At 36.7% G+C, this 24,724-nt stretch overlaps 1 protein-coding gene across 2 annotated transcripts in view; it reads right to left on the bottom strand.

Moving 5' to 3' along the window:
* Positions 1-1,120: 1,120 nt before the first annotated feature.
* Positions 1,121-24,724, bottom strand: part of PTPN21 (protein tyrosine phosphatase, non-receptor type 21) — a 41,248-nt gene continuing 17,644 nt past the window's right edge. Inside the window, exons 5-20 of one of the 2 annotated variants that reach the window (XM_017813844.1) lie at positions 23,387-23,454; positions 22,862-22,932; positions 21,460-21,547; positions 21,170-21,258; positions 18,698-18,785; positions 18,055-18,134; positions 16,805-16,906; positions 16,100-16,160; positions 15,452-15,536; positions 11,827-13,292; positions 9,391-9,528; positions 6,773-6,994; positions 5,456-5,584; positions 4,906-5,140; positions 4,205-4,365; positions 1,121-3,394 (exon numbers count right to left, since the gene is read on the bottom strand). In XM_017813844.1, coding sequence (XP_017669333.1) covers positions 3,266-3,394; positions 4,205-4,365; positions 4,906-5,140; positions 5,456-5,584; positions 6,773-6,994; positions 9,391-9,528; positions 11,827-13,292; positions 15,452-15,536; positions 16,100-16,160; positions 16,805-16,906; positions 18,055-18,134; positions 18,698-18,785; positions 21,170-21,258; positions 21,460-21,547; positions 22,862-22,932; positions 23,387-23,454 — 3,212 coding nt within the window. In that variant the 3' untranslated portion in view covers positions 1,121-3,265. The remainder of the gene's footprint in view (positions 3,395-4,204; positions 4,366-4,905; positions 5,141-5,455; positions 5,585-6,772; positions 6,995-9,390; positions 9,529-11,826; positions 13,293-15,451; positions 15,537-16,099; positions 16,161-16,804; positions 16,907-18,054; positions 18,135-18,697; positions 18,786-21,169; positions 21,259-21,459; positions 21,548-22,861; positions 22,933-23,386; positions 23,455-24,724) is intronic. The other variant, XM_017813845.1, reaches the window with a different exon arrangement.

Below are 24,724 nucleotides of genomic sequence, written 5' to 3'. Positions count from 1 at the left end.
ACATCCCTAGAGATCAGCATCATTTTTGCCATTTACTGCAAGAATGTCTTCATACAACTTTTCTTACTAAACAAAATCCGTTCAAATCTTGCGTAATAATCTGGTTTCATCCCCGTAGATACAGAAACACATTTGGCAAAATGAACAGGCTTATAGTGGAATTTTAAGCCTTTGACAAATAAATTCACCTCTGACTCACTGTGACTGGATTTGGACAGTGGATGTTCTTCTAACGTCCAACACTTCATGAAGCACCCAGCACAACTACAAGTAAAAATGCATCCCTTTCCAAAGCTCAGAACAAAGTGCTAAAAACTGAATTGTGTTTTATAAGTTAACTGAAAATCTAAACAATGGTTTTAAAAATCATTTTGTTAAGGAGGATTGTGAAGTTTAATTTCACTTGGTATCTTTAGAAGAGAAACTGCTTGTTTTCAATGCTCACTCAGAGCCATATGCTTACATACAAACACAATCCTGCAATCTTCAGTAGAAAAGTTCACGTGAAGTCAAGTCTATTAAGGTCAAGTCTATTAAGGCAAAAACAGACTGCTGATGGACAGAACTGCAAGCTGAAGGGGAGGAGGTAGCAGTGTTATGCTTAAAAATAAAAATTACGACTGTGCCTATCAGATTGGAGAGCAACTGCCTCTAAAAAAGGGAACACAAATTCTTTCAGCGAAACAGAAACGGAAAAATAAGCCAGAAGACACACGTTTCCTCACCCATGTCAGATAATCCCGTAAGTATTGGATTAAATTGTTTCTTATAACTGCTCCTTCTAATGCTTAGCAGCTGCTGTTCTGCCCCAGTAACTGCTGATCAGCTAAAAGCTGTTGCTTGAAGTTCTGGTTGTCCATCATGTCACTAAAACCGCATTTATGAGGTTATGAAGATCACAGTCCAAAGTTTAGACATGGAAAAGGTACAAACTACATTTTAGAGCCTGCCCTTCCATTCAAAAAGATTTCTGCAGATAGAAGTGAATTGTGGCAAAAATTAAACATGTTACAAATAGCTAAGAATGTTTGTTTCTTTCAATACTTCTTTCAACACAGAAATGTCAGATTGGTTTGTTTATATATAAAGATATATATATATATATATATATATATATATATATATATATATATATATATATATATATATATATATATATAAAGATTTATATATAAAGAATCAGTCTTCAGTACTGGTTTCCTCTGGACTTCCAGTTTTACATTTGGCAATTAATAATTCCTAGGAAATTTATGTAAGAACAACATTTCTTTTCCCTAGTCTGAAATATTCAATCTAATTTATACTGAGAGTACAAAAATTCAGACTGCCTCCAAGCAGACCTGAAAGCACCAGATCAATACAGTGTGCCTTAAAGTAAAAGATTTCGTACAGAATGACATATTAGCACAATGTTATTTGGACTGTGTGTTTTTCTTTGTGGAAGTAGCTTATTATAGAGGAAATTAAGGCAACCTATCTATCATTCTTAATTAATGTTTTGGGACACAATTATTATTTTGAAAGGGTTTTAATAGTTTCCAAACCCTTGTTAGAGCTCAGAAAAATAACATAATTTCAGCACTGATCAAAATTACTTTTAGTTTCATTTCATTTCACTAAGCAGGTATCAAGGGAAATGGACACTTAAGCATTCCAGCAGACTGATCTACTATAGGGTTTTTTTGAAATTAAACCAGATATCTAAAAGCTATAGCTCATTTTGAATAGGTTTTCAACTCAGCATCTCAAAACACAGAAAGGCAGCTAAAACCACACTGTCCCCATCTGAAAACCACAGACAGAGGATTATTTAGGGATACTGTCATTAGATCAGCCCCCATGGGACAAAACAGAAACTACCAAAGGTATGACTCATCTTCAGGTCCATGCCACAGCCATTGACTCAGCCACCTACACAGCTACTAAAATACCCACATCTCCAGTGTTACCTCTAACAGCTCTTGCATTCTACGAGTGTTCTCAAATACTCTTCTTTGCAATGCTGCACAGCATTAGCAAAATCTGTTCTAGTACTGACAAAATAATCCGGAGGATCTCATGCTTTAACGGCTTTCTTGGCTGGGAACACTAACATTTTTAGAAGTCATCTTTGCACTGTGTAAACCAGCAATCACAGCTGCCACACCTCCTCCGTTATGCTTCATATGACCATCTCTGCTTCACCACTGTGCACCTTCTTACTCCCATTTTGGTTCTCTCATTTAATCAACTTAAAAGGCTCTTCCTAAAATATCAGGTTAGTAATGGTATATTACCATATGAAACAATGCATGATTATATTATCTATATTTAACTACATAAATAACAGAGAAAAAAAAGTGCTTAAAACATTTGCATCCACTTTGATTTCAGCCAGTAAAATCAAACTGTCCTCTAAACATATGAATAATACTGAATATGTACTTTCTCTCATCCATTTGTTTCCAATAACCTCATAGATACTTAAAATATTTTTCCCCTGCTTGTTTCAGGTAAAAATGCCTCCACTCAAATGGAAGTTATCAACAGTTGCCATTATCTTTCACTTGTCAATTCTATTACATGGCACTACAACTAATTACCAATAGCTTCCCCTAGGACTTTCTGCAGGATTTTTGAAGTTTGTTCAAACGTTGTCAGTCTTCTCCTCTGAAAACATTGTTCTGTTTAAAAAGTTTTGTGTTGTAGTGTTTTGGTTTTTTTAATTTAAAAATTATGAATATAAAAATAACTGTTATTAAAGCAACAGCTTGAAATATCTAAGAGCTGTTAATTTTTCTAAGTAAACCAGAGGAAACCAAAAGTTCATTTTTAAAAATATAGATGTATTGTTCTAAATATAAAATTGAAAGCAGAGTGAAACTGCATAAGACCTTGATATTCCCAAGGAGCTCCTACAGATTTTAGCTTTCACACAGTCAAAAATTATGTTTCAAAACATAATGTTAGTAAAATTGTGCTGTGTACTTCCATTCCATGATACTTATTTTGCCCAGAGTAACACCACTCTAGAGAATATGTGTAAGTACTATAGACCAGTACAAGTGAAATTCTTCCTTAATATGACTGCAGCTGAACATAGGAAGAATTTACTCCAGCAAAGATCCTACTTTGTAGGGACTGTTACACTGACTTAGGTTTAACAGGCACACAGCAGCCCTAAAAGGTAACTGTGTGATTCATCAATTTAAACACCAGGTCTGTCTGGACAACTGTGATTTCCTTTCTGTAAACTCTTGCAGTGTCCCTTAGGAAGTGACAGGGATTAGATAAGTCTAGAACTTTTGAGAAACTGAATGAGAACTCCATAGACAAAAGTGTACTGCGAAAGAGTCTGCACCATCATCATTCTCTGCTGCCTCAACATGTCCAGCACTCGTGGGATGTCCAGCATCTGAAAGAAGAGAACAAACCATTACAAGTGACTGGTGAGCAAGGAAACTGGGTTGCACTTTCTCAGCTGGAGGTTCAGAGCAGTACCAAGTGATCTAAGGGCAGCTGTTCTAATTTAATCTCACAGTTCGCTGCCCATGTCTGCAGTATAGACTGCACTACACCATTGACCATCTGTGAAATATGCATAATGGTAAAGATACCTATCTCATGGGGTATTGGTCTTCACAAATATAATGGCTGCAAAAGTCTGTCACAGTGTTAGGACAGGGATGCACAATGAAACACTAAGTTTGAGTCTCAGCTGGCATATTATATTATTAAGAAACACTTTGCAGCTGTTCACTTCTGGCTAAAAGTTGATAGAACTGGATTTTGTTCTATTAAACTAGCACATTGTCCTCTGCTGAGACTGATACTGCAAGTACACCACACTTAAGAACAAGATAATAACAAGCACAGAGGTTGCCTACAAAGCATGTTCTTGAATATTATCCATTCTAATTAAGGCAAGAAGTGGTAAAGTCAGGATGAAATCCTGAAATATGTTCAGTAGCCTAGGGCATATCTTGTTCCACTCAGTGACTCAACATCTTACAGAGTCAAGAATCGAAATGAGCATTCCAGTACTTGGTGTATATGTGGGCAACTCTAGAAGATTATTAACTTCTGTTGAATTTCCAAGAGCTCTTTAAAGCATAGTTGTAAGGGCTCTTCCAAAGACTGCTCAGACGAACAGCCATTTTAGTCAGGTTATTTTCTGTTCTATTACCTAACATTATTTAGAGCATGAGAAAGAAAAAGAGATCACCTCATTGTGTTCCAAGCAAGCGATCATGATCTCTGACAGTATGACCACCCCTGTTCGCCCCACACCTGCACTGCAGTGCACCAGTACAGGGGGATTAGAGCTTTTAGGATCCGCAGTGCTGTTCGTGTGGCGCCGCACAGACTGTATCTCTTCCAAGTATGCTATTAAGTTCAACAAGATGAGAATAATTCATTTAGGAGATGAAGCCCTGTAAGCCATGCTGTTATGCTGTATGACCACCAGAAAAGTAGTAGTTTAACAAGTGACATCTCACAGAAAAATAGATTATATAAATCACAAGTCATACCTCCACCAAAGCAATATAGATCTACAAAGGTCATCTCACTTTTGTAAGGATTTTCAAGTCTTGTTCCCCTACTTCCCCCTAAAGGTGGCTCACGGCCATCTTGCTACTGCTGCAACATACTCAAATGTGTAGTATGTGATGCACTTATGTTTTAATCTATACGAGCTTTTAGTAAATTTTGGCTTTAGACATAAACAGTCCCTTTAATAAACTGTCAGGTATATTCCTGCAAAAAGTATAATTCAGTATATCTTGCTCGTGTGAAGAAACCTTTTACAGCAGAATGCTTGACATAATTATCAAAAGCTAATTCCTATATAGTAGCCATTCTAGAAGGTATTAAAAAAACCAACACAAACCACACACCAAAACAAAGCTATTAAATATAACTTACATAAAAATCCCTTTAAATCTTCTGGACAGCCATGCTCTGGCCAGTCAGTGTACTGCAAATGCCAAACCGTTCTCTCCTGTCCTGTGAGAAGATGCTTAATCTTCAAACCTGTAGTTGCATAGCAGCCTGAGTCAGTACGGAATCGCGTGGTAATCTTAAATCTTCCATAGGTTACAGTGTTGTGTCGTGAACCAAGACGTGGCCAGTATCTGAAGCTTTTTTCTCGCCCGCTTTCCTTAAAAGTAAAACATTTGCTTAACAAAAAACACAAGAACATTCATACAACTAATTCTACTGTAGTAACAACTGTATCTCTCCTCTATTAAATATTACTAGAGTGTTATTGTTTCTTATGGAGTAAACCAACCTTCCAGCAGAAAGAGTTTGCAAATTCATCTTTCTACCAAAGAAAGGAAGACAGAATAGCAAAGGAGTCACTAGAAATTTGTCTTTGATTGGTCTTGTTAGAGCAAAGATGTCCTTCCCTTAACAGATTATTAAAAAAACATTGTGGAATATTTGGGAGAAACCAGATTTAATTTATACTCACTTCCTCTGCTGTCACCATAGCTATGATGGCAATCCCTTGTTCCCAGATCATCTGCCAGAAATCCTGACATGTATTCTGCAAAGGGCCCTGCGTAGCAATGTAATCCCACTCTATGCCCCCAACAGAGATCTGTAAAAAGAAAGACATTGTATTAGTAATTACGCAAAACCCTTTCCCCAATTCTGAAGATGCACAAAATGAAAAAAGACACCAACACTGCAGAAGTAGGAGCCCCTTGTGAGTTATATCTGCCCCAATTTTTAGCTATGTCTTGTCACATTAGATGCAGAAGAGACAGAATTGTATAGGCACATGACTAAATAAATGTACTTTACATCATAACCATAATGAAAAACTGAGAAAATAAAACTATATTTTTCTTTTTTGAATTGAAGGTATTGTAACAAATTCAGGTTTAGAGAAGCTTGCATACCCTGGTGCTGTAAATGCTATTACAAGTAATAAAAATTCAGAAATTTCTCGAAATTTCTTGAAATTTCCTCAAAAAATATTATCTTGCTTGAAAAGGGTCAGAAGATTCACTCAACATTTGTGAATGAAGCAGAGAAACAATGGTACTGTGTCAGTGTACAAATGGATTGATTAAAAAAAGACAGCAACACAGATACAACTGCTGCTTTGATGATCTCAACTCTTTTCAGAGAAAGCATGAAGCCAAGTGTGGTTGCACTTTAAGCAGGTAAATGTATTGAAAAATGAATGAGCTGCCTTGAAGGTCCTTGAGGTCACCCTGCAAATTCTTCAATTTCTTAAACAGAGTTTAAAGAATTAAGGATGGGGAAGGGGACAACTGAAGATTTTAAAAAACATATTTCCCTCTGGCTCCATCAGTTCCTCTAATCACCCAAAAAAGCTTAAGCTGGGAGCTAGCTTACTCCCTGTTGTACATACAGTCTGAGAGTACAGAAAAAGAAGAAAAACTGATTATCACTGCAGTTCAAAAACACCATAACTATTCCAGAGGATCCAAGTTTGTTTTAAAGCTTTTTTTCTTTTTAACTCTGTGAAGAGTACACATGCCTTCTGCTAGCACCAATCTCCAGAGAGATGAGACAGAGATAGAAAGGAGACAGTAGATCAATACAGAAGTGAAATGCAAAAGATCCTCCAATATTTAACCCTCCTAAGTAATGAGGAAAACAGGTTCCTCCTTTCCCCAAAGAAACCTCTGGAGAAGAAGTGGAAGAGAGAGATGGAGAGATTCTCATTCATCTTACCAAACCAAAATTGATAGCCAAATGCATTTTTAGATAACACATGAACCAGAAAATATTTCTCCAACAATATTCCTCTCACCTTGATATGAGATGCATTGATGTAACCCGTGTTATTTTCTTTGGTTGGGACTAGCTCTACTCTGGTATCATCATAAGGAAGGACGTCCTGGAACCGGTTCCTTTCAGCATTTTCAGGAAGCCGAGCTATTGAGCACTCACCATCCATAAGCCTTTTTTTCTGAATGCGCTCGTATTCAGTGAACACCATCCCCTGCTCTAACCGTTGTTCCAGAATTTTACACTGAAAGACAGAACATGGATAATGATACAAAGTCATTCTAAGGTGAGTCAGTTTTAACAGAGAATTCATGAAGGATAAAATGTATGTATTTTTGTCTCCTACATACTTCTTCAATGCTTTTCCAGCTATTAATGTTTTCACAAATATACCAGAATAAATTAGAAGCAACCCTAACCAGCAGGAATTTTGTTCAAGTGAAAACTAATAAGCCTGTTATACTTCATTAGGTCACAAAGACCTATGTGAATACTGCTTGTGAAGGAAAAATTACTTCATAGTTTCTATAAAGACAGCCCAGTTGGGTGGTGGGGGGGGAAAACTGGCCAACCAGATAGCTATGCTATACTGCATACTGCCTCAAATGCCTTTGAACAAGGAATACTTATTAACCCACCTGCTCAATTTAGCATGTTAGATGCCATCATTTGAAAGGTCTCCTTTAACCTTGTAATAAAACAAACAAACAAAAAACAAAAATAATAAACAAACCATCCAAACTTTATTGTTTGGATGGAGAAAAACTAAACTTTTCATACAGCAGCAAAGCCTTCTTAGAATCTCTTGCTCCAGCTGAGTTATAAACTCAGAATTTTTTCTAATAGTTTAATTTGATCTGTTTTATTTAATAAGCTGCTCCCCTTCCCACTCCCCCTTTATTCTTTTGAAACCAAGTTCTTTCTAAATCATAAGACACTTCTGGAATTTCAGCATCTCTTTGCCAACAATAATTAGAGGAATAATATGTAAGATTTCAGCCAGAAAATTTCATCTATGTCACATGCCCCCAGATTCTCACAGCAACTGCTCTGTGGTATCAGGTCATAAAAGTATCTTGTATCAACTAAGTACGCCAAATGTTGCAGAGGAAGGTGTAAAACCTCAATCATATGCAATTTGCACACCAATATATCAACTGTATGAACTCCTTTATTACCTTTAGGCTAAATTCCCTTATTTAAACTGATAATAACATGAAGCTGACCAATGAAACAGGCACTGAATCAATACTAAATTCATCTTCCAAAATATCTGTACTCTGGACTTCATGTCACGTGTCTACTTCACATTGCCTCTTCTCAACTGTTTTAGGCACTAATCCCATTTCATGATATCTATTCTGCCTCTACATGACTGTCTGAAGAGAAAGTGTAGTGACATGTCTCTTTCATAACTTGACTTCATGGCTTCTTCTTTACCTCAACACTTTTGGGCAGAGCTAGCTGAATAATAATATGGTTGAATTTAGTAAAGATCAATCTAGAAAGAAATGATGGCTGTAAGTAAGAGGAAATAACCAACACAGGTAATAAATGTAGAACTGTATCTCAATAAGACAACGTTAATTTTTGTGCCTTAGCATCTTTAGGCAAAATATATGTAGTTCAAAGGAACATAAACTGTGTTGAAACAGAACAGTCAGATGTCCCTCCTATGGATCTCATCCAAGCCTTCAAACTTGGAATGACTTGCAATGAATTTTCTTGGCCTGTTTCTTAAAACTGCAGCTGGTGAGGGCACGACTATTCCTTCAGGTTCTAATCCCTGTCCAGTGACTGAGAACAAACTCAGCTAGAGAGGATCTGCAGCTGAGGATCCCCAGCCATGCTCACAACTGGATTCTAAACAGATCACTGGTCACAGAAGGGACAATAATCACCACAGACCTTGGTGTATCTAGTTTCTCCCTGGTCAGATGTGTGATGACAGCTGGGTTCCACATAGCCCATCAAAGGCTGACTATTGACTGTATTTCACTTTCCTGCACTTGTTTAATGATATGAGACAGGCTGAAGCATATTTACTGAGGTTTTTTATCCTGACACAAGCAGATGGAGTCTTGTATTTCTCAAAGATCCTCAAATTCTAGAAACTGATGTCCTCTCATTGATCTGACATCTTTTACTTATTTAAAATTTCTGCAAATAGAACAAGTTCCCTCTATCTTTTATGGGATTCACCTGAGGAAAACAGATAAATACAATCTGTGCAAACTGTACTCTGGGGATGCAATTTAGCTGCAAAACTTATTCTAAACTCTGTATGAGTTACTAATAATTACAACTAAGTTCAATCTCACACTTAAGTTTCGGTCTGGAAAACTCAAAATTAAGAAATAAAATAGAAAAAGTTGCATAAAAATATATCAGTAAGTACTAATAATTTCTTCCTATATGTTCAAAGGGTAAATTATAATTGAATCACTGTCTTAAAAATCTGAGCTACACCCAGTACTTCTAGCAATAATTTGTCAATCAGAAATCTCATTTTTCATTGTTTTATTCTCAGCATTTGATTTGAATCTGAAGCATTTTAAAGTCAACAAAAAGCACCATTCATATGCGCTTCATTTTGAAAAATTACTACTGTAAATCAAGGTCTAAAAAACTTCAACATACCCTTTCATCATTTGTTGCTCTTGTTGATTCTTCCTTCCCCTCATCTGGCAGAGGCATTCTAGTCAATGCAAGTCCATTTAGGGCAGCTAGCTTTAGAGGGCCCATTTTTTTTGCATCATTTTTATTCTTTTTCATACCCTGCAAAAGAAAATATAAACTTGTAAATATTCTTAAATACCTGACGAAGTTATAAACAGAAAACAGCTGCGTTCAACTAAGCAAAGGATACATCTTTGACCCCTTATGCAAACATATCTGACCTTTTTTTTTGATAAGCACTGCAGTGAGAGATTAGGGGGGTGGGACTACATTCCTCCAAGGACACAACACAAGTCTGTCTTCATTCCAGACAGGCTAATGAAACTGCACGAGAATGACAAATATTGTTCCCTACAAAGCTCACAACTGAGGGTGTGAGGTGACAACTCTGGATAATTAACATTCTTGGACAGAACTGAAATCACTTCCCAACCCCAAAAATGCATAAAAATTATTCCTTACTAGACTATTCAGTTTGCAGGCACTTTTCTTCCCCACAAGCAGGCATAAAAATGAGCATATACAGTGCAGATATTTGGATATAGTTAAATGCTTTATTACATCTGCAACAAACTGTACATACAAAACATGAACACAGAACTGCAGACAGATTTGAGTTCTGGGCCATAATTTCTGAATCTAAATTATGGAAGTAACCATTCATTATTTGAGAAAAATATCCAAGGGGGATTTCTATGAAAGAATAAATTCAAATTATTCTTTTAAAAAGTGTAAGAGAAAACTTCATCATTCCTGCAATTGCAAAGTTTACTTGTTAAAAAAAATACAGTAAAAATAGGAGTGCATATGCTGCTTGAATGACAATCAATGCTTTCAAAAGCTAAATGGTGGTAAGAAATAGGAAGACAAAGCTAAGAGGATGAGACCACATTTAAAATGAACACAAACACAACAGCAAAAGTTCCTTGAAAAGCAAAACATGCAAACATTGGTAGGGACCAGCTCTATAACTAGGATATTCATCTCAGTTATGAATATAAAAAGGTAATATTCTGTATTACACAGTGGCACTTTTAAATGTTACTGCACTAGAAACTATATTAGTGAACACTTCCAATGAAAAAGTTTTAATATCAATTTAATTTCAAAGGTTGACTGGAACATTTACATAACTGTCTGAAGGAAAAGCAGGGTATGATTTTGGTAGACACATTACTGTCTGAAAATGTATCTTCTGGAGAACATACTAAGTGACTGTCTAAATGTGAACACAAGGGGAAAGGTATCCCTTTTTTTTCCTATATCCACATAAAAACTCAGGAGGAAGGAGATGTAGAAAAACATACATAATTATAAAATGAATTGAAGCTGATGAAGGTTCATTTCATAGTGTTCAGCTCCATGTATAGCATGTCTGAGACAAAACATTGTGACAGCAGTAACTATTTCAATGCATAGCTTTTGCATATGTTAGTTTTTGCAGCATCAGCTGTAAGTTACCACAGCAATAGAAGTTAAATCTAGTAGTTCCCCTGCAGTCCAATTCGTGCAGAAAACAATTTGACACTAAATCAGACATGCAAAATGTCAATCAATTTTAAAGGCCAAAATAATAATAAAAATTATCTTCCTCTATTAGTACCTGAAATCTGCCACAGCCTACATAAAACTGGACAAAAGTTGAAAACAAAATGGGTGGTAAGGAGTACCAGTGAAATTGTACAGTCCACAGAGACCTTGACACTTCTGTGATGTAGGAATTACAGGAAAGGTTAAACTTGTAGGTTTTTACTATTCATGGCTTCATAAGATTGGAGTAGGAGAAAGAGGCACGGCAAGCAAGAAATACCTTTACTGGGATAAAACATCTTGAAGAGAAGGCAAAAGGGAAAGGATTTGGAAAGGGGAAAGCATGGAGTAAAGAAGAGAATGCAAGGAATGAATTTATTGTTTAATGTGTCAGGTCCCCTCTTAGGTCAGAAGAAGAAAGCAAATTTTTTTTAAAGTAAACATTCAGCTATGTATGACTTTTCCATGAGAGGAAGATTAGAAAGCTGGTAGTTGAATGGAAAGAGTTGCTTCTGTTCCAGATAAGGACAGATAGGACAGAATTGGGATCTAGAGATGACTTTAAAATAGCTCATTCTAACGTTTCTGGCCAGGTTACGTGTATCAGAGAGATGGAGGGTGCACAGCTGGATTTGTGTGGGAGGACTATACAAACAGAACTCAGACATGGCAGAGAAGGGGATAAAAGACAGCTAAGCAAAGTTAATCAGGGAAACACAGAAAAATAAAGGTCAAGCTTAAGGTAGCTTTCAATTCACATGTTTTAAAAGCATCTCAGGTTGATTAAAAGAACCCCAAACCTCCAAAAAACCCCCAAACAACTTCTGCTACATCCAACCCAAAACAAGATGAATGGTATCCACTTACACCTAGCGGGGGAAGGCCTTCCACAATATTCTTCTTCCCAGACAAAAGATCGGACACAGGTCTCTTCTTTACTGAATCTTTCCTTACTCTGTATCTCCCTGATGTTGTTAGATCAGATTCTGACATGGATGGAGTTAGCAGTCCTTCCCCTCTTCTCTGGACCTGGCTTTCTACTAGTAAATGAACAGGGCTCATATCTTTCATTCTCTTCTCTGCCTCTGTAATATGTAATTTAGGCTCAAGAATATGCAGAGGGCCAGCAGATGAAGCAACAGAGCTATAAGGGTACTTCAGTACTGAATCATGAGAATAACCTCCAATAACAGATGAAAGTTGGGTTTGATCTTCGGGCAGAGGAGAAAGACTTGTATTAGCCTTGTTTTCTTCTTCAAATTCTTCTTCTTCCTCACTACTGTGAATCAGCATAGTGGCATCTGAAAGGGTTTTCTTATGATCACAGTTCACACATTCTTCTTGCTCACCTTCTTTTTGCTTCGCTCTCTCCATCAGAATGTTGGGCTGTGACCCTTCTGAGATAACTCTTGGAAGAGCCACATCTGCTGCAGAAGCTGACATGGTCCTCTCTTTAATCCTTATTCCTTCAAAGCTGGGAGCCAAGCCTGCTATTTCAATACTGTTCCTTTTCTGCAGCTGCGCATGGCGTGCCGATGTTAGAGGCTCACTGACTTCCTGAAGAGAATGTGCCACAGGCAGGCTGTCTTCTTGAAATGTCTGGACAGAATGGTGCACTCGCCTTGTGATCAGATCTGGATTGCTGTTGCTGATGTAGATATGCCGGGAAAGGTCTGGAGTACTGTTTGCAGGCCTTGGGTACGGGTATGGGGGAGGTGGTCGATAGACTTGGGTCTTCATTATATTTGGTGCTGGATAATCCTGAGCCTGGAGCTGCACATTTGTCAACTCAGGCACACTGACTGCCCCAACAACTGGGCGCTTTTCAGCAGGATATGGGTAGGGGGATTGGCTATGAAAGCTGTAGTTCAGGTTAAATGGATAATGGTTAGACTGTGGGGCAGCAAAGTGAGCATGTTCTCGTATTTCAGGCTGACTGTAAACTAAGGCATCAGGTCTGCTGTAAGCATAGGAATTGCTGATGTTAAGATTTCTCATTGAATGACTCTGCCTATCTGTGTGCACCATTCCTCTGTTGAGCTGTCTCATCACAGTCTCATAGTCTGGCGTGGGACGATAAGAAGGTGGTATTAGTGCACTATGTCTGTGTGATGGGACATAATCAGTTCTGAGGACATCACTTCCAGTAATGCTTGGGTTAGAGGACATGGGGGATGGCTGCAAGTAATGCTGTGGGTTGTTCAAGGAGTTTGTGCTGTGTGCACTATAGACACTACCATTGCGGATCCGACCACTGTAGTCATGAGGGGCTCTATCCAAGCTAGTCTGAGAGTGATAGTAGTATCCATTCTGATTGCTCACAAAGAGGTTATCTGAAAGTAAAGTTTAAGAACAATCTTTATGTCCAAGACATCAAACAAAGTTATCTTCTATTAAGACATAGCTAAGCAATGTTTGTGGTTTTCAGAACCTCTATTAATCTTAGCTATGTATTAAAATAGGAAGGAGAAAAAACCAAACCCAAACCCCAGCTTTTGTTGTTGATACCCAAGATATGTAGACCAGAATAACCTATTATATTTATTTCAATTATTCAGGTTCCTATGGGAAAACACTCTCTGTTTAAGAATGGCTTTCTTCTGTTTAGGAAAGGTTTGCTAAGGTTCAGTCCAAGTTAAACAAAGTCCCTGTCAGTGTTACACCACATCATTTGAAAAAAAGAATGTTTACATGGATTTGCACTAATGTAGCAATATCAGTTTAAACAGCAAAGAAAGGAAAAAACACTAAAAACAGCCCCACAAAAACCAAACAAAAAATTTGTTTCTTCTCTCTTCTACCCCCTCATGACATAAGTAGATATAGTGCCACAAGATCTTAAAAAAAAAAAAATCAAATTAACTTTTCTCCAGAAATTTTGGAGACAGTTTAAACTACCACCATCTATTGCTCACAAATTAACATATACCTACTCTTATGGGTAAAGAAAATGATCTAACAGTTTATACATCCAAGACACATTTAATCATTTAATTATTATTTCATTGGATGTACAGTTTGCTAGTCTCCAGAAGAGAACAATTCAGTCATTGCTTTAGATGCCTTCCATAATTAAACTCTTTGGGTTCACCAAAATAATTGCTGCATTTATGCTAATGAATTTGCTGACAATCAAAACTCCTTTTGTGCAAAAAAATCATCCAAAAATAGGACATGTGTAGTAGCAAGTATCCAGCAATAATTCCAACACTAAACTGGAAAGAACTCAGCTACATTCTGAATGTAGCTGAGTACCTGTATTTCATGAAGACTTGTGTAACTCTGTTCAGATAGAAAATGTGCTTACTCCCTTCCCACTGAGTTGTTAGAGTATTATTTATCCAGCAAATTTGTAGGACTGGAAGACCCCTATCAAAACTGAGGCAACTTGGCAAACAATTAGATTCAATCCTTGAGGGCAGCAAGTTTTTTAATTAAAGACACAATGCGTAACAATCAAAAACACATGAGAAAGCAGCCATGACTCTGCTGTAAACCACTTAGATTAGGTGTCTACATTCCTTGAGAATATTAGTTAAGGGTTGATTGGGTTTCTTTCTTTTTTGTTTCAATCAAACATATACCAGTTCCATAACTTGCAAACTTCCTTAGCCTTTGAATTCACCACCACCTTGTAGCCTAGCAAACTCTGAGAGAACCTCCTCTCTTCCTGCATCTTAGGTTCGATTTATTTTTTTTAATTTTTTTAATTTTGTAAATTGTCTGGGGGTTCAGTTAGTCTTTGCAGCTATTGAGATCAATATTGACAAGGATCTCAAAATGCCATAACATTGATACAAGAACCAAAAAAAGTGAAGGTCAGCTTAAACTCACACAGGACACCACAGTGTTTTGTATATGCTACCTTAACTAGATTTACTCATCTCTCATAGGAGAGGAAGTGGAGGAGGAGCAGTAAAGGGAACTGCGATTGTTTAGCCTGAAGAAAGGGAGGCTCAGGGAGGACCTTATCACTCTCTACACCTATGTGAAAGAAGGTTGCAGTGAGGTGTGTGTCTGTGTCTTCTCATAGGTAACAAGTGACAGGACAAGAGAAAACAGCCTCAAGTTGCACGAGGGGAGGTTCAGATTGGATATTAGGAAATTTCTTCACAGAAAGGGTGGTAAGGCATTGGAACAGGCTGCCCAGGGAAGTGGTGGAGTTACCATCCCTGGCAGTACATAACAGACATGTAGATGTGGCACTTATGGACACGGGTTAGGGTGGACTTGGCAGTGCTGCAACGATGATTAGACTTGATGAACTTAAAGGTCTTTTCCAACCTAAAGGATTCTAGGATTCTATGATGGTATTTCACATTAGCCTATATGCCTATAGCAGCAGCAAGCACTTCAATGAGTGTTCTAGTACAAACCTACCCCATGTTCACGTTACTGATTTCTTCAGCTCTAAATAAAGTAGCTACAAATGCAAATTATAGTTTTTACCTTTCAAAGATGTGTAGTGTGGTGGTGGGTTTAATGAACTTACCTTGGGAAGATGCATATGGTTCAGTATAATGACCATTGTAATGCAGCTGAGGTGGTGGAGGCATCATATAAGGCTGAGGCTTAGGCTAGGAAAGCAAACATCTTACTGTTACTTAAAAAATGATTATTTATTTTAAAAATAATTCTTGAAATTTTTTTATATACATAATGTACACTATTATATATGTATAATATGATACATATTATATACAATATTATACACATTATAATATAGAATAAACACACACACATACAAAGCCTTTGTTTTAAACCATTTCTCTAAATCTGCAATGGAAATTTCTCCTGTGAGGTCATAAAAAGAATAAATAAAAAGCTGGGGAAAAAGCTCTCCAAGCACACACCACCAACCCAAGACTGTATCTTGACATCAGACATCTAGGACAGTCTCCTAGAGACAGAGTGGTCAAACTAAAAATAGAAGTGTTTAAAATATTTTTCATTACAATTATTTTAATTCCATTATTTAGATATCACATAGCAGCTTTTTCTACAAGTCAGAAACAGTTCCTTACATACTAGACTCATCTTTTTCACTGCTCATTTTGTTTCACTGAAGGAAACTAATATTTGATTCAAAGTCAATTGAAATCCATAACACTGCAAACATAAAGCTATTTGCTCTCCTTACCATAGACATTCTGGACGAAGACCGTCTTCTAACAGGATTCACTGTAACAGGCTGAGTTTGTCTGCAGAAGAAATTTTATGGTAAGAAATGATTCTTAACAACAGCAAGACATATATCAAACACTGGAAAGCACTCCCAAGTTCAATCAAAATCACTCTACATTTCTTGGAGCCAGGCCTGTGTTAAATACTCCTCCCCAACAGTCTCAAAATGAAAGAGCTCTGTGCATAAACCACCATCACAAAGCAAAAATCACAAAGCCAGGATCAAAATACCTCAGTTATTTCTTTGCCTCTTCTCTATGAAGCATAAAAAGGAGACGTCCCTGAAGCACTGCAGTAGGGCAGAAAAAGCAGTGGAATAACTGGGGGCTAGTTCCAAATTTGAACCCCATATAAAATCTCATACTGTAAGTTACCTGTTCTACAATTCAGACATAAAATTGTTTAGGGATTGTAACATTACAAATGTTACAGAAACTGGAAAGCACGACCATACTGCATGAGGATTTATATGTTCTAACATTCAAACTAACAGTAATGAATTTTCATAATTTGTTGGATTGCCTCCAGGATGTAAGCCTTAAGGTCCTTTTCCCCCCACCCTACACTGCACCTGTTCTCTGTGTCTTGCAGCAAGACAGAGGTCAAAAGACAGCATAATATTAACGTTACTTTTCAGGAAGAAAGATGTTGTTTAGCTCACCCTTTAGGAAATGAAGGACGAGAAAGGATTGGAAAGCGTGGAAGGGAAAGAATGAGGGAAGATTTCTGAGAGCCCTCCTCAGGTGGAGAGTCCAGGGAATCTCTAAAGATAAAGTACGTACAGATTAAGAAAAAAACCCCTGAAGTTAATACAGGCATGCATAAGACAGTTTTCAGCAGCAGGACCAGATGACAGGAAATTTTAAGAGTAGAGATAATGAGAAAAGTCTTTTTAAGGACTTAACTTCATGCAAAACCCTATTGTGGTGAAACCATTACAATAAGTAATCCTAGAGACTGGCATTCAATATAGAACTATAGAACTGACATTATTCAGACAGCAATATACAAGTCCCACAAATGCACTACTTCTACCAATATTTCTTATCACTCTCAAAAGGCAGTCAGGTTTACAAGCTTTGAGGTATGAGGTTTACTCTATTTCAAAGTAATCTTACTTCTCAAATAAATTAGCATTAAACACACTGTTGAGTCACCTGTGGCACAAATATTTCATTATCTTTCCACTGGCCTCAGCAGATTTCAGAGCCACCCCTCCACAGCTATCTCCCACACACAAAGAGGAATGAAACATATGGGAAGCGTGTTTCTTTTATGACAGAATGTTCACTGTGTCTAATTCCCTATTTTTTGACTGAAGAAACTTAACTGAAGGAAAGCTGTATCAGTAAAGTAGCTCAGATTCCAGCCATTGGTTTACAAGTTGGAGACCAGCCCAATTAAATTTAATTTGATTAATTGATTAAATTTACCTTGCACTGGTGTTACTTGAGCTATACAGATTCCATGGATATCTAAAGAACCACACACCTCTCAGCTGTCAATCCAGCACATTTCAGGAGTGCTTCACATACACTTCCCGCCCTTTTAAAGCCTCTAGTGTCCTTTCAGAGCAGTTCACCCAAACCTAGGCCAAAACTCTAGTGATTCCAGCAGCTCACAAACACTAGCAATATTAGATCCCAAAGCAACTGAAGTCTGTCACAGCCCTGAGATCCAGATACAAAGGCCAAACACTCACGATTGGTAAGCTTTCAGTATTTAATATTTTCCTCTGTTATAAAGCAGAAATTGTTTCAAAAACTGTTGATAACTATTTTCTCAAAAAATGATTAAGAAAATTAACCCACATCATTAATTGCTACCATGTAAATAGGACAATAGTGGAAGATTTCACTTCCCAATGGAAGCTTCAAGGCAACAAGAGTTGTGCTAAAGTATTCCACTTACAGGCTGCATTTATTTAGTCTGTAAAATTTGTGTCTAGCCACACACATCCTCCACACATATTTTGCTGTTTCCATATCTTCCTGCCAAAAAAAAAAAGCAAAATTTGCATTAAGCCAAATATGCATACCCTTTACTTGCTTTCAGACAAGCCACTGAAATTTTTAAGATGAAACTAGCATTGACCTATTTAGTTTTAGGTTTTAGGTTTAGTTCTAGGTTTTCCCTAAAACTCTATTTTGCAGGTGCAAACACCCACTCCAACCTAACGCTACTATTAGATTTATGAAATTTTAGAGTAGAAGCCTTTTGTTGAAGACACTCTTATCAGCTGTAATACTAACACAACTTATAGTTAATAAAGATTTCCATAAGACTGTCATCAGTTGCCTTTTGACAAATCAAAGGGCAGATGCTGCATAAAATTAATTCTATGTGTCAATGTATTGAACATAAAATATCTGATTTTTAATGCCTTCCTGTAGAAAGCTAGCCAAAGACTGTATTATTACTTTTGACTCACTTGTACAATTCAAAGCTGCTAAATATATATAAAGTAGGTTTTAATCTTTCAGTTAAATTATCAGTCTTAGTTTGTGTTTATATTTACTGATGTCTTAGCAAAAAAAAAAAAAAATGTACTCACAGTTTGGAATTGAATTGTCTCTTCTTTGTTGGCCAGCTCTAATGCGAAAAAGGATTTATTGTGGGACATGTTGGCAATATCATGCCACCTGCAGACAAAAGGGATAAAACATTACTGGCAAGCTCTGATTTTCAAACCACAGAAAATGCAACTGAAGAACAGAACCATCACCAAGAATATGGAGAAAGAACTGAGGACATACTCATGAGGAGAAGCGGAGGGGCAAGTACTGGTCTTTTCACCCTGGTGACCAGTGGCAGGACTGAAGGAAACAGCATGAAGCTGAGCCAGGGGAGGTTGAGGCTGGATATCAGGAACACGTTTTTCACCCAGAGGGTGTTTGGGCACTGGAACAGGCTCCCCAGGGAAGTGGTCACAGCACCAAGCCTGACAGAGTTCAAGAAGTGTTTGGACAAGGTTTTCAGGCACATGCTGTGACTCTTGGGGATGGTCCTGTGCAGGGCTAAGTGTTGGATTCAATGATCCTGATGGGCCCCTTCTAACTCAGAATATTCTATGATTCTGTGAAAAAGTTCATTAATCTATCTGAACAAGTTGCAGACCATCACTTCCATATCCATTACATGGCTGCTGAAAGGAAAACAGTATGTGACTAACTTGGGAAAATTAACAACATGTACAGTATTAAGTTTATTACTTTTCTTCCACTTGAAATTCTTTCAAGTGTTCTTTAAAAAATCAAATCAAATTTAGACAAATTTAGTTATCAGTAAATTATAACATCCTGACTCCTTGAAAGCAAATCAGACATTACAGGAAAAAAGAAATTAAATCTACACTGAACAAAGCCTTTAAGGCACTATTAGACATATCTTCTAGAACTGTCGCACATTGACAGATGAGAAAAAGTTAGATTACATAAAATATAATATCATATATTTATTCATGTTCTTGTTAAATATAAATGTAGCTTAATCCATTAGAATTATGTTAGTATAAATAAAGCTCATATAATTGATTCATTAGAAGAAGATTCTGCAGTGCATAAACACATGGAAAAAGAATGATGTACATATAGGACTCTCTCTAAAAGTATTTATATGACTCACATTTTCAATACATAGATGAGTCTGACAGCATTTTCTGTAGCTACTCCCAATCATATGCATGAGGTAAAGAAAACTAATGTCCCCATTTTGATGTAGAATAAAAGTCCCTCGGATTTAAAGCCTTGGTTCATAGGCATTTGCGGACACAATTAGGAAATTACCTGAACAATGTGAACCATTACCCAGCCTCTGTAAATTATACTAATGGGTCATTTGTCTGTGCATGATCTATCTATCCATGGTGGAATTGCCAACAGTCATACAACAAACAAGTAAAAGAGCAGAAAACTGGATGCTGAAACTGGAATATGGATATTTTCCTGATGTTTCCCAATGTGGTTTTTTTTTCTATGTTTACAGACACTACATTCACAATTCTTTAGGAAATTATGCAACATGCATGGACAATGCTTTATTCCTTTCTCCTGTGTTTGAAAAGTACAGCTGTTGTCTAACACTGCAAGGAAGCAGAGTAGAGCACTTCGACAACTCCAGACAATTAAAAAGAGCTTGGCATAAGCTCTCCTATCAACAGCAGAGACAGAAGGACATTTAACAGTACTGAATTTATAAATTCTGTTAAACAAAACTACTAAGAGAAACAAGCACTGTTGCTACTTTCTCTAACCCCAGAAATTAACTGGTAGTGAAGTTCCAGTAACTGTTGGACCATGGGATTTCAAGATTTCCATCACATTCAGAAAAAGATTAAATTCTAGAAAGTTAAAGTTCACTAAGAATAAAGCCTTTCTTGCTCTAGCAATAACTACAAATTGATGAGACTCATCTTATAAAAATCTAAAAATGTATTTTTTAAAATTTATTCCAAATTCTGCCCAAAGATGCCCAAGCAACTCCTCTTGAAGTAAATGAGGATCAAGCCATTTCACATGAAGACTGAATTTTAAGTAAGTCACACCTCTGTCTACAAGTTATCAGACCATTAAATAATAAACTAAAAAATGTGTGAATCCAAAATAATGAAACAAATGTTATCGTGTGACTCTCCACAATTTATTTTATTTATAATATATGAAAGAAACTTCTGGACAATTTTACAACTGGATATTTCAACATAAATTGACGTGACCATGGCAGGATTTGAGATACTGTATATGCACAGAATTGCTCTTTTTTGATCCAATAAATGCTTTGCAATGGAACTGTATATTAAATGTTCATCTCTTACAATTAATTTGGCTTAAAGAGATTCATTCTGCATTCACTACACTGAAAAATTCCCATGGAATTCAGTATTCACTGTAGTGTGATTACTACAAGACTATGTTCAGGTTTATCAAATTACTAAATACACATCATATCTAAGAGTCATTCATGCTTGTGAGCAACACATATAAAATGTGAAGTGCACAAAGATATTTTAAGAAAGAACAATACTGACCTAAATACAACAGGAGGACGACCATTTTTGTGTTTTACAAAGATACCATCAAGACATGCTCCAATGAATATGTCACTTCCTTGGCTGTCCTGTAAGAAGTTGCAAAAAGTTATGTAAATACAGAAAAAAGTCTTGGAAAGCAGAGTTACAAGAAAAACAACTGCTTTTATAATTCTGGAGGAGAAAATTCTGAGTGATGTGGATTTGGGATTTATTTATTTTTGGCAGGAAGCAACCCTTCTAAACAGTGAAAAAAAGGCAACTGAGACAAAGATCAAAGCCCTGTTTACCTTTGCAGGATAGGTCTCTTCACCATAGCCCTCCATTCTTTCTACTTCTTGCATATATAACATTTCCGCATCAGGAGGAGTAAGGCCTCTACAAATAAAAACAACAATCAGCTAGTACTGCCAATAAGAAAAAAAATCATCTTTATTTTTCTCTGAATGACACCATCAAAGCTTGAAAAGCATTCCCAAGACATCCAGGAAATCATCAAATCATGCTGTTTCTATCTGTTCCAGTGGCTGATATTTTTCTCAGCCTTTACACTTTGATTCTAATAACTTCTTTCTCTCAGGCATCTTTAGGGGTAAATGGCAACAAAGACCAGTCAAAATTATCATCTCTTCTAATGGCAGACCATTATCACATTCTTTTTCGAATCCACCATTGTCTCCATATTTCCTCACCTTATCAGAATGATTATACACAGCACAGGTGTTCAAGACCTGAATTTCCCCTACAGCAGTATTCACAATGAAGTTTGATGTTCCACATTTCAGGAAAGATAGATTAATTTTCTAAATGCTGACAGAGTTTTAACTGTAATGGTGTGAGAATATGAGGACAAGATCTTTAGGTAAAGGTAGTGTTTTTTGTACTTACACCAACTGACAAAGACAGTTTTCTCACAGACTTGCAGTAGTGTCACAGGGATAAAAAGCTTGTGTTTACCTACCCACCAACACACCTCAGTTATCTCTTAGAAGTCATTATTTTTACCTGCAAAATCCTGTCATTGCTATGTCTCTCAATACTTTTTCAATCATCAATCTCTCTGTTTCTTCACTTTTTCCTAATGTTATGCAGATTAAGTTTTCTTTGGTGAACCTTAACCACGCAATCTTTTTACAAATGCATTTCAAAGATAAATGGAATTGAAATTTCCAATTGTTGTTTTAAAATTATACAGTGAAAAATTTTCAGTATTACCCACATAATCACAAACATTTTTTGCTAATGAACTGACAACAGAGAACTTACCTTTCCTTTGTCCTGGTCTACTGCACCTTAGCTACCTTTTACCTAAGATCATAAGACATCTGGCACAGTTACTGTCTCTATATTTCCGCTGCCCTCACTACCTGCCAAAGTTGTTTATCAAGAAACATCTTTACTGCAGTCACAACTTCATATACAAAAGTTTCAGAAACATAAAGGTGAAGTCACACTATTTAATATTGTCCTGCATTCTTAATTTTCAAGCCAAATCCTCTTATTTATTTTCCTAGATACTCTGTTCTCTTTTCACTTCCATTCAGCGGGAAATCTTGTAACTTTGATGGAGATGTATTAGAGAAAAACTCATTTACATAAGAGGTGAAATTAGTCCCACTGTCTTCTGAGATTCACAACATTTTGAGCTACTGAAGATCAAAATTTGGCAATAAAGAGTTTTAGACATGTTACCTGTACTTCTGATGTAGCAAGGCAACTTTCTGTGTTGCTTCTTCCAATATTTTTTCTTCTTGTAGCCAACCCTTAAGGTAAGAGAGCATTTATGCAATGAAATACAAAAGAAATTCTACAAAATTAAATGGTTATAGTTTCCTTACACAGGTGAATCAACTCTCCACTCTAGTGTTGAAGATTAGGTGCTGCAATATGCACACAAATAAACCCAGAAAGCACAAACATTGTTCTGAAGTGGTTTTACTCACTTTTCCATCTACACCCCGACCTTCTTTTCAGTGTAATACACAATAAAATTGAAACGGTCCTGCAACATCTTTACTTCTGTGTAATATAAGGTGTGATATCTCACTCCAATCTCAAAGAAAACCTTTACTGAATTTGATGACCTAGGGAGCAGTAAGCTGGATGGATCATGGAGTCTTAATAATAATGATTTGCTTTTACCGATTTTAAGAAAGTTTTAAATTTAAATTTTTCAATTTAAGAATTTAAATGTATCAAATTAAAGTGAGTACTTACCACTGGAAACAAAGCAAATCTTTGTAGAAAGTCCTGGGATTCATACTGATCATAGTCTCCAAAATCAGCTAAAAAAATAAAAAAAATTTTGGAGTCAAACATTTTTAACAGAATTATTTAATACCCAATTTAGTTGTAGCAGGATCTCCAAGAAGGGAATCTCTCCATCCTATTGAACTGTGATCTGGAAGTAAAGCAGTGGAATAAACTAACCAGTAGTGTTTAAGAAGAGGAAAGGTAAAAACACATCCCATCTTTTTACATTGTTCATAAAAATTGATAAAACTCCTTGTGGCTAGAGAAGAAGAAGAAATTATAAAACCATCAGAATCCAAGTTCCATAGTACTTTGAGGTTTAAATAGTTTGATTCTTAATCACAGAATGGTTGAGGTTAGAAGGGGCCTCCAGAGATCCAGCTCTAAGCAGGGTCAGCTACAGCAGATTGTCTCAGAGCTTTCTCCAGGCAAGTTTTTAATATTCTGGCTCTATCTTCTTTACTCCCTCCTGTCAGACACTTGCAGTACAGCACCAATGACAGCTCTAACTTGCATCTTTACTCAAACACTGCACAGAGCAGCTGGAGCATCCTTTGGCTTACAAGACTTCTACAGCTCCTTGCACCCAGACATGCAGAAACTGGGAGCTAGAAGCCTTCCCAGACTCAGGGGTATGCTCAGAAAGCACTTAACAGTTTATGTCATGACAAAGAGCATCCCAAGAAATCTCCCCCTTTTTCTGTTTCCAGGAAAAAAACTAGCTAACATTTCAAAGAAAACAGTCTAAATTGGAAAAGTTCTGTACCAGCCTCAGAGGAAACAGCAATCTGTTGTGGAACAGCAATCTGCATGGAAAGGCTGCTCCCAAAAGTATAAATACAATCCCTGAGTATACAGATCCTATTTACAATACCACAAATTCTCATCTATATTAGTATCATTTTAGAGACATTTAGGAACCAACTTTGTATTAAACATTAACAGTTAATATGCAAGTTATTTATGATGAAAGGGCAGCACTTGAGATATCCTATACCAACATAGCTCTTGAGGTAAAGCAGTGTTTAGAAGTAGCCTATTGTAATCATTCAAATACAGATCATTCTTGAAAACAGTTCACTTGGAACTGCAAATACTGCTTCTGTTCACTCACCAGCTAAAATTAACTAACCTACCTGGTATAAGCTACTTCACTCATCAGAGCACATTAATTTATGACCTACAATTTTTCTGAGTTGTTTTTTCACTGTGTTATCAACACGTACAGTTTATCTCTTACACAAGACTGAAAAAGGAAGGTGAAAGCTAAAAGGATAAATACTTTCCATCTGGATGAGGATT

The sequence above is a fragment of the Lepidothrix coronata genome, unplaced genomic scaffold (genome assembly GCF_001604755.1).
Source record: "Lepidothrix coronata isolate B3197 unplaced genomic scaffold, Lepidothrix_coronata-1.0 Scaffold43, whole genome shotgun sequence".
In the NCBI taxonomy this organism is placed as follows: domain Eukaryota; kingdom Metazoa; phylum Chordata; class Aves; order Passeriformes; family Pipridae; genus Lepidothrix; species Lepidothrix coronata.
This window is presented reverse-complemented; position numbering and strand designations above follow the sequence as displayed.